The 11622-nt window shown below is 39.7% G+C and overlaps 1 protein-coding gene across 1 annotated transcript in view; it reads right to left on the reverse strand.

Annotated features, from left to right (window-relative positions):
• Positions 1–9930, reverse strand: part of LOC137291435 (QRFP-like peptide receptor) — a 53129-nt gene extending 43199 nt beyond the window's left edge. The window contains exon 1 of the mRNA XM_067822785.1: positions 8957–9930. Coding sequence (XP_067678886.1) covers positions 8957–9242 — 286 coding nt within the window. The 5' untranslated portion in view covers positions 9243–9930. The remainder of the gene's footprint in view (positions 1–8956) is intronic.
• Positions 9931–11622: the final 1692 nt, after the last annotated feature.

Genomic DNA, 11622 nt, shown 5'->3' on the forward strand with positions numbered 1-11622 from the left:
TCGCCTCTTACGACAAGCATAGTCGCCTTTTATGGCAAGCATGGGTTGCTGAAGGCCTATTCTACCCCGGGACCTTCACGGGTTGACCTAAGACAACATGTGTGATCATACTTTGTCGATTGATCATTAACGAAGTATATTCGTTTATTTCATTTAGAAAAAAATACCGTTCTAAAGGTTAACTCTATCGTGTCAATTTGGAAAGTACTGCGTTAAATTACCAACTAGGTTGTGCGTTAACGTAAATTGATGCTCTGTGTGAAGTTTGCCAAAAAAGACAAAGTGTATGAGACAAACGAAAAAGGTAGCGGAGATCTGTCCTTAATCATCACAAATGAGACAAGTCTCGCACAAAAGGATAGTGCCTCTGCTTTTGATGAAAAGGATACAGAATACCTCAGTTAATGCAAGAGTTAGCTGCCAGAGACAGTACGCATCTATTCAGTTGCCGTAACATCTTCGACACGGCAACTGTTTCAAGTATCGCATGACCGACCCGTTAACGATAAGTACTTTCGGCTATTGATTTGTTTCAGGGAGTTATATGAAATACATGTGCACGATCGGCCGAATCAGAGACGGATTCACCAACGTCACCAATCTGTTCCAATGGACCCTGAAGACTACTTCTTCGCAGAATACAGGAATCACCTCATCGACCCTCAGAATATCAATACCATCCAGACCCACTAAATCTTCATGAACGGAACCCCGTTGGAAGATGGATCAAAGCAGTTACATCTGCAACAGTTAAGCGACTGCTGTGATAACTGATGGACAATGATGTCATTATGACACCAAACTGAGGTTACCTCTGGATTGTCAGATCGTTATAATACGAGTAGGGAACTGATCTACTCGAGTAGTCATACCGAATCTTTACAAAGGTCGATATATCATTTCCGCTGCATTTATTGGTTATGACAATATGCAATCATGTGCTTGTGTACACGTCAACTTTGCTAGATTTTCTTGTCATGCATCAACAGCCCTTAGAAAGATCTTAACACAAAGAATATGACACTTACTCTTTTAAAAATGTACAAGATGTGCAGTTATAAAGTCCAGATGTGTTTGACTCGTGAAAGAACATTTGATAAATCGAATTCTGTCATTTTATAAGAAAAAAAACTTTTATTAACCCTTCCCAAATGATTCCAATTAGTTAAATACTTTAGACATTAAATTATGATTGACTGCTATAACAGTTCTATCGAAAGAATGCAATTAATATGGAAAATATAAAACCACAAAGTCTGCCATATGTTCTAAGGAAGAGGCGGTAGCCTTGTTGTTAAAGCGTTCGCTCCTTACGCCGAAGACCCGGGTTTGATTCTCCACATGGATGCAAAGCATGAAGAGTATTTCTGGTGTCCCCGTCGTGATATTGCTGGAATATTGATAAAAACGTAGTAAGACTAAACTCACTTCTACAGGCCGGTAGTTTGGTTCGACGAAAACAGGATTGCAATTAATCATAGCACGTGGGTTTCATGTAAAAAGACATCCTCCCTTGGGGCAGGTCTTGGACGTGTAACACTTCAGTGTCGATTTCATGTTTGCAATTCTAGAAGCTTAATAAAGACGTAACGGGACTCCAATCCTTCCAACGTTTCTTGCATGCCAAAAGGACGAACCTGAGCATTGGGAATTATGGTGAATCAGACAATTGGGTTACCCGTCATTCTCTAGGATTTTAAGGGATATATCATAGATTGCCATTTATTGCTCACAACTAACAAAATCGAAATTCGAAGAATAAAATGGATTTGATTGTTTTTGTTGATTCAGCTGTAACAGGTTATTCCAAGAAAATGTCATTCAGAATCAGTGTACACAACAAATTCACCGAGATGGACAAAGCTCCGACTTTATTTATTTTAAATGTCCATTTAAAAGAAGGATATCATTATATGAGCTGCATTGTGCTACATCATGCGTGTTGCCCTCCTAAATGAGGATGTGCAGTTATACAGAATAGAGTGAGTTGGATTTAACGTTCATTTGATCATTATTGAAAGTTGACTGATTAGAAAATCTTCAATTTCCAGCTTAGGTAGAATATCAATGCTCATTTAGTGATAAGAAAAAACAAAACATGGCAGATATGTACATGTCAAGTATTTATGACCCAAAAGATTTATAGCTCAATTACAACAATCAAACCAGGAAGCAAAGGCAACCGAAAAGAAAACAGATTGCAGACATCGAGACAACCGGAGTTCGACATCAAATTCGTTACATAGGTGTTTCAAGCACGTTATCATCAAATTGCAATTGCAAGCTTCACACAACACATTTTCATTTGCGTGTTCCCACTTCTGTGGGATTACACAGTGTTCCTTTTAGAAACCGTTAGGAAACATAACGTCACATATTTTCCAGCAGCCTACCTAACTGTAAATACACCTAGCATTATCCATCACGTGTTTATCAAACCAGGCTAATTAAGCGTCGACAAGAACGTTGAATACCTGCTTTGCAATCACGCGTTTATCAACAACAATGTGAGCAGTAAATGGTTGTATATGAAAGACAGGCACACCTGTCAGCTTTAACTAAGGGGCAATGGATATATGATGGTATTTCCAGGTTGGAAGGCACAGAATCACAGGCACAACTTTGTTTGAGACTTACCTCTATTTATGATCATAATTTGTTTGTGTTAGCAAGGAGCGTTTTCAAATCCGTCGACCGGGAGATACATTGGGTTTTTTTTGTCAAATAAATCGTTTATGTTGAGCGTTCATATATTTCGTGTCCAAAAATACTCTCTATTATCCAATATCTTCATTACTTACGTGACGTGAGTCCATTGTGATTTTATGTAACAGATGACGTAATACTGGTCAGAGATATGTCTTCGGAAGGTATGCTCTGGATAATAAAAGTAATTTATTTCCGTGGATACTTAAATGAATCTTCACTGGTTGTACATCAATACATGCGGTGTCATTTTATACCTGTGAGTCAAGCCAACAGCTGTGTACATATAATCGTTGTGCGACGATCGCATTAGCGTTTACAATTCATTCCATTTCTGGAATTGGAATGTTTGTCAAATATCAATATCTGACTTCAACCAAATTACTCGAAGTACAGGACGTACACTAGGGCGAAATTCTTAACCGCTGATATAAAAGCTTGTTAATCGTTTTCTACTGTTTGAATATAAGTAAAATACTGTCCAGCCATTGGCTTGAACATATAGCCATGCTGAGCACCGCGGTTGGCGAGGATTGTCACTTAAGCCCCACTTTTGACGTAACATACACGAGCCTAGTGCCCTGCATTTTGGAAGCAACGAAGCCACAGACCCAGTATGCGTGTTATGTCGCGGGATATGGAAGCACGTTACTATGATGTGGTGTCTCTCCTAATGTGTGTTGCATTGGTTCGATGGCGTAGCGAACTATCCTCCATCTGCTGTTATGTTGTAATGTTCTGCTTAAATTTTGTCAGTTCTAACTATCGATACGAAAAACCAGTATGTCTTTATGTTGGAATATGTAGTCAGACAGGTAGTACACGGACGTCATGGCATGAAGTAAAACACCCCCGACGTATATACTTTTAAAACAATAATCAAGCAAATATACTCTTGAACTGCTGTCCATACTTTTGTAGCATATTGTGAAATATCACATTTACCCAATCGTGGCATAGAAAAAGCAGGGCGCAAGCAGCGTGTCTCCTTTACAAGCATGCCTTTGTTCTAATTCATTTTCGTTGCTAAAAACCTCATGCAGGCTTGAATCGTGTTCCACCTGGACAATGGTGATATCATAGTGTTTTGAAACGTATTGAACGACTGAAATGAATATATGGAATTTGATCTAAAGTATTCTTGGGCCTAGAACCTCAGGTTTTACTCCCTTACTTCCATACAGTGCAATAACATCGACTTGGTCGTATCCTCTATACTACCTTCTTGACTGCAAACAGGTCATTGCCCAAAAACCTCTGCCTAACAACTTCAGTGAGTCGGTGAGCGAAGGATTAAACCTCTATACTACCTTCCCGTAGGTTAAAGTGAGTCGGCGAGCGAACATTCTATTCTCTACACCAACCTACCGCGACCTCACAGTGAGTCGACGAGCGAACACCCTACCGTCTACACCATCGTTCTGCAAACTCACAGTGATTATTCTATACTTGACGTTGCTCTACCGTGACCTTAAAGTGAGTAAGTTGGCGATCGGTTTATCCTTTAGACTACCCTACTGCAACCTCACAGTGAGCCGGCGAGCAAACATTCTATCCTTGACACTACCCTACCATTACCTTACAGTTAGTCAGTCAGTGATCACTCTATCCTCTACACAACCCTACTGAGATCTCATAGTAAGTCGGTAAGCGAACACTCTATCCTCTACACTAGCGTCCCGCGACCTTTAAGTGAGCCGGCGACTGAACACTTAATCCTTTACACAACAGCGACCCACAGCGAGTCGGCGAGCGAACATCTGTCCTCTACGTTACAATACCCCAATCTCAAAGTGAGTTGTTTTTAGCTAGCTTGTCCTTCGACCTCATAATATCCATCTACCCAGAACACTACACTAACGCGACACTAACACTACACTAACGCGACCTTTCGGCAATGGGAATACTTAATGCACCTGACTACCGTACCGATCGCTTTTCTAGCGACCCGAGCGTCACTACGTTGAAGAAATAGATCCAGATTGTCTCTGAAAGGTTGTCAAGGAATTTCGTAATCCAAGATTGTTAAAGAAATCTTAAGACTAATTCAAAAATCTTTAAACTCATTACGTAACAGCGCCACAGGTCAATGGTGGTTCCTAATGGATCTGTGTTTTGTCCTATGCCCCAGGGCAGGAATATGCTAAAGCAAACAACATGTAAAAACGTCTATTGTTTACTGATCGATCTCACTGCCAACCTTCATCAGTGTAATAACACTTACTCTACACTATGTGAAACTCCAGCGCATGTCACTTTGTGTAGACACATTAAAACAGTCAGAAAAGTGAAGAAAAGAACAACACGTGCGTAACAAAATACATTATTAGAAAACAATGGTCATGCATATCCATGCCGATGCAGGCATATGTATCCTTGGCAACAGTTTCCTGCTTGCAGGAACCCACTCTCCTTACCAAGACGCGTAAGTTCAATAAACCGCTCCACTTCAGTTGAATGTGTTTGTCACTGATTATACGATATCCGAATGGTCCTTAAGCTCAGATTAACTCCAACAGAGGAGACCCTTTACCATTTTATTCTTTATTCTTTTTTAACATCTCGCTTCGACTTTCAATGCAGAAAAATATTTCAGGTGGAAGAAATGTTGATTGATGGTGTGTTCTTAAGCTATTGACCGAGGTTCAATATGAAATAAGCCGTTAATGTGAGATATTGAAAGATGTGACAAACCATTTACAAAAAGTACGAACTCACTGTACTATATCGAAAATATGTGTCTATAAATCACTGTAAGTACTAAAGATACCGCTATAAATGGTGAAAATGTTACACTATCCTATCCATCCCTTGGCACAGGTCACAAACACACGCAGAGGCAAGTCAAACATTGTAACAAATGATACAATTCAATATATGCGTTTTTATCCAGTATCAACTTGTGACTAATTCGCTAAATTCCCATGTGTATGTCTCCAAATGAAGCATTTTCAAAGCTTTCCTCAGGCTGTGAATCAAGAAGAACCGTATGACGCTTTTCTAAATCTTAAAGATACGTCAGTTTCTATCATTCCACTCAAATGTGCTCATCAGCGAGTTTTCATACATCTGTTCATTTTATTCCCACTAAATCGGCTATAAATTACCACACTATATATTGCTGATTTGTCACTTTTTAAAAGTCAATTCTTTGGTCGTGAAAGTGCCGAGCGATAGGCAGATTGTCCAAAGTCTACCGTGCTCAGTGTTGCACTGTCGACAAAGGTTCGGTATGTCGGGTTGTCTGTCATTTAGACAATAAACTTCAATCTATTAGTGACAAGTACCCCAATTACTCGGTGACCTTGTCTCTGTGTTGAACATAGTACAAGTTAAGCCGAAAGATGGAAGTGTTGGTATGGCACTCCACTGTCAATCGCCTACATAGACGGAGAATTATTCTGAAGATGACAGCCTATGAACTACTCGTCTGGTACAAGTGACATGATTATACAAAATTGAAAATTATGTACAGCGTGCTAGCATTTATTGTCAAATGACTGATTTTAATCCTGGTTCCCTGGCATTCCGAGGATACAACAACAGACAGAACGGTTGGGAAATCAGAGTTTAATATGTCTGAGTGGGCCATTTACATGTAAACCAGAAACATGGTATTTCAGCGGATTGACATTGTATCCCAGCTGCATAGATCGATACTCATGATATTGATCACTGGAATGTCTGGTTGCGCCAAACAGCTGTAATATCACTGAAATATAGCTGCGTTCGGTGTTAAACAACAAATACATGGATTGAGTCTATGTAATCGATGAAAGCCCCAACCAAGAAAGGAAGTAAGCGTATTTTGTTAACGAAATGTCTCAGACAAAGGATTTTACCATTTTACTTTGGTTCGACGCGGCCTTGAAGTCAGCATCCCTCCATTCCGCTCTCAAACAAACGGTCCATCCACTATAGTTGTTTTAGCAGAGATTTCTGTTTTCAATGGACAAGTGTCGGTGCTTGTGTTTACTTGTGGGGACCTATTTTATCGTAAAGTTGATAATTATTCAGCAGACATTTCTGCTGTTATGGACAAGGGATTGAACATCAGTAAACAGAAAAGATTTAAATGAAAGAGTAAACAATGTGAACTCGAAGTTGGGGTGGAAACGAATATAAATTTATATAATCCGTTGCACTTGGTTCTGGACATGCAGAGGGCAGATAACATGTCCCATAGCGATACTTTGCCACAGTGATGATATCAGCATCCCGATATCATATCACAGTAACACTAACATATCCCCAGACAGATACCATTCCACGCTGCCAAAGTCTACAGACAGTAATTGTACTGCCACAAAACCGATGTTCCAGTACCGATATCATACTACAGCGACGATATCATGATATCTTCACCTTCACCACTAAGTGGACATATGATGTACATTAACGGAGGTACAATGTACGTACATACACATCAGACGATAATATATCTTAGCTTCGGCTAAACTTTAACACAAGTGTTGGTGTATTACATTTGTGGAAACATGGAGATGACTTGAGGGTAGAAAACGACTTGACGTCGCTGATCTAACCGTTTATACAATTATGAAAATCAAAATGATGTAACTTGATAACTTTTGAAATAGATTTAAAACGAAAATATTTCATAGAAATGATTTAAAGAAGCAAGAGTTTATAAGTCGGTGAAATGTGTTGTATTCTTTCATAACACTGTAACTCTTTCATAAGAGCTGTGATCAAATGAATTTCGTGTGATGGTAAAGTGAGATTGAATAGGCACTCCGCATTCATTTCTTAACAAGGGTGATGTGATCATGACGTTTTGCTGCAACGATGACAGTAGGCATCACACAAGATGCATCTTAAATCTATATTTAATGACTGTTCATCAATGTTTTCAAACCAGCAGCGAATAAGCTCAACTTTACTCAACCTTCAGAAACTACAAACAGATGGGATCCCTCAGTGTTGAGAAACACTCGTATCTTTATTACTGGCTATGATTACTGATTATTATATGATTACTGATTAGGACAGCGTTATATAAGTCACTTTAACATAACTAGTGGTTACAATACAACAGTGAGTTCTAGTTCATCTGTGTATTTTACTAGTGAGAATAGCGTTACCATCGCCGAGTGCCGTAGAGGCTCTCAGGCCGCCTTTGTTATTGCTCTCAGAGATCGTCTGAATGTAGGTGCCAGACCGTGTCTCCTATCACTGTGCAAGTCAGAGGCGATGGTCGAGTTTGGTCGTTAACCTAATGGCCTGTAGACTCGACAGCAGAGTAACGGTACATGTGAAAGATGTGGTGAGTAAGAGCGGCGATTACTATTACTGCGGGCAGTGAGACGGATAGTACTACTATCTTGCTGGTCATGAGGGAGTGAGTGCTACTCACTTGCCAGTTATGTGAGTAGCACAGGGATAGTGTGTGTGATCATGAGACCGCTTTACATATACAAGTCTTTACATATACATCACGCGAACCTGTTCCAACCATGTGGGCCTGTGAAACTGCTATTTCAATTAATCTACCTTTATTGGCAAAATGTATATTTGGAATTTCAAATACTCATGGATATAAGAACGTCAAGAGAATAATATGTAAAACACAACCAGCAAAAAATAAACTGAAGAATTATGTTAAACCAATCCTGTACACTGCTATCCAAAAGCTGCAGGTAGAAAGAAATTACATATTCGTAGTAAAATGACGATCAAATAATCAGTTCTTACATATTATCTTAATACGACACTAATATGTATCTCCTATGAGTCAAAATATTAGAGAAGAGGATAGATTTTTACGCCGCAGAAGTTTCGACATACGTATACCTCACAACGTGTGGGTTGGGTACGGTGGATGGTGAGGAGAACGGCCAATATGATCCGAGTATTCAGCTTCTCCCATAAGCAGATCGCATATGATGATGCCAAATTTCAAATATTAGCCTGTTCCATAAAGTTTCTTATCTATCTGTATCATATTGGCTGATATATATGATCACGTATTGAACGAGAGCGCAAAAACGACCAACACAATCTTGGTACATAACCCTCAGTCATGCAGGTTAACGAACCTGGCCGCCCGATCAATTATAATCAAGCCAGGCCATAAAAAGGGGCTCATAAAGATACTTTCTCCGTAGATGATAATGGGCATATGAATGGCCGGCTTCGTAGAAACATTCACCCTACATAAGCCGACAATGAAAAAACATATGTTTTTAAAAGTACATACATTCAAGTGTATACAACATTTTAAACAACCTACCCAATAAGTCCGCTATAGCAAGGTTGAGGAGGAAGTTGTTGGTGACACTTTGCAGTTGTCGGTTTGGAGCAATCACAAGCAGCACCAGGATATTGCCCACAAGGGACACTAGGAATACAGGCACATAGAAGGTTAAAAGAATTATAGTTGTAGTATTGTGCACAGTAAAAAGACTCTCCCTGAAACTAGTTATCACATCGTAAAAACTATTTTCTTCTTGCCATCGGTTTGCCAGGGTATCGTTGCTCCAGAAGGGGAACTTGTGGCTCATATTAGCCATTGCCATTATATAGAATCAGCGTTAATCCTTAAATCCAGAATCATCTTGATGAAACAAGTTGAAAACTCCTTCACACTTCTCCACAATCTCTTATCAACGCGGCATACAACGTTGAGCATCAGCTGTGATTTTCAGCGTTTACTGACGGAAGAGTATCACTCTCTCCGAGGGGTGTTGGACTCACACCTGGGAAGCACTTCCTCATTATACTTCTCTTTGAAAAATACATCCATAAAAAACTTCGGATCATTCACACGTTCTACATTTTGAAACTTCGGGGCAGTAAGAAGCTTTGTGGGTAAGTTGCTAGCAAATGAGTCGCTATTGGCTTGACACGTGAGGAACATCACACATAGGCCGTAATGGTAGTGTAGGGTAGAGCACGCCCTCTACTGTGGCCCTGTTGGAGAAAGTCCTTATGATTGACGGACGGTCCAACCACTGCCGATCAATAAGTCAGTATCCTTCCCGCTCTTACCATTTCCTCGTTAGTACAGTCAAGATGCGTATATCGACCTATCTCGCGACCATTTGGTACCGACCATACGCTGCCTCTACCATCAGCGCTCGTCGGCTGTTGTCACAAAATTGTTTCCTTTCTATGTAACAGTTCAGCTAGCGTGTGCTGGAGATTGATATTACGTTCACTCCGACCTCGGGAAGCTTTTCATTAACACCATTCATCGACGTATGTGGAGACGCTGTTTCCTTAGAGGATATGCCAAATCTTAGACCAGTCTTGCGTGACTTCATGTAAAATAGACCCACAGTAAATCTTGACGCGGCTTATTAATGAATAGTCCTCATGTGTTATTCATACGACAAAGCAGAGCTATCAAATGTATCCATTTCAGTTTTATTATCTCAGATAGTACTGACATCACGACAACACTCACACAATGACAAGGAGTGTTGACATTTACTTCTGAAGGCATTCACGCTTTCTGATTTATTGGAGTAATTTTCAAAAAAACGAAACAGGTAAAAGCAACTATTATTATTTTTAAGTAGGAATAGCCATGTATCATAAACGAATGTTGGAAACTGACAATTATTTTTACGCTATCATAATGTAGCATTAGACGTGTTTAATGATACGTCCCATGTACGTGGATAAATCAAATGAAGGTTTTAATATATTTAGGTTATATATCCAGCTGGATATAGGTGTAACAGGATTGGCACATAACGACGATCCCTCACTGAGCTGAATTCCCATTTGGTGAATTCGTAGTCATCGAGATCCGATTAGCAACAGTACTTCCTAATTATATATAAGTCGCCATATCGTGAAGGAAGGGAATCGGGGGCGATCAAGTCAGCTCATATTACCTCGTGTCATCGCGCGTCCTCATGAATGTCCCGTCTTTGAGGCATAAACTACACCTAACTCGTTTCTGAGGCAGCTGAACACAATATTACACATTTAATGACAGTCAGAAGGGAGAGAAGTGCTGGTTAAGGGAGAATAATATTTCATGAAACCGTGGGAAGGTTGAAAGCTGATTCTGAAGACCAACCTTTGTCCATCAGCATGTCTTGACGTTGTTTCAGCGTCCCAGGTGACTTATGTTCTGCCTGGTGCAGGATGAGAAAGATATTTGGTTATGGTATATGGAAATCGTCATTGCCAAAAAAATAAATTACACAAGGAACTGATCCTGAGAAGAAAAATACTAGCAGCAAAAGGTCAAATATTCAAAGGATTTACGTAAAAGAAAACAGTTATTAAACGCCTGTTATCTCCTTTTTCAAAATCAGTTGCATATTTTGAATCAGTACCCAACAAAATTCGCCAATTCCAAGGAAAATAATTAAACGCTGCTCCATGATGCTACATGGCAGTGTATATGCGGGTAGTCAGTGAAGGGATGTGGTGTGCTGTATTTGGAGGTCTGGAAGGTACTACAGGGTATACGTGCTACAAGGTAGTTCAAACCAGTGGTCTTTGTCACCATTTTCTGACACATGGAGTTGGGGAATTTTCTGAAGTCTTTTACAAGACAAAATCTTGCCTCTCGTCTCATATTATATTTATAGTTGCAAGACGCCTAGGCTTCATTTTGAAAATGGGGGTCTGAGGTGAATATTACCAGCCCTGTCTTTTGTGCTAAAACCCCTTCTCTTTTATTACATTGCCTTTGAATTTGCACTGTCATTGTAGTACCACTGTCACTGTAATACCAAAGATGTAGAGGCACTGTAAATCAGGTAAGTTGTGGTGTATGTTTTTATTAATTAGAAAACATGGTTAATCTTAAATACAATTGTTAATTTACCACATTGCTAGCTGTTTGGTGGCTTCCCATTGAGTTCCTTTACCGTCCGATTCCCGATTAACCTTTACTATCAGCTTTAGACTGAACTGATGATGTAGGCTCTCGTT

The sequence above is a fragment of the Haliotis asinina genome, chromosome 7 (genome assembly GCF_037392515.1).
Source record: "Haliotis asinina isolate JCU_RB_2024 chromosome 7, JCU_Hal_asi_v2, whole genome shotgun sequence".
NCBI lineage: Eukaryota > Metazoa > Mollusca > Gastropoda > Lepetellida > Haliotidae > Haliotis > Haliotis asinina.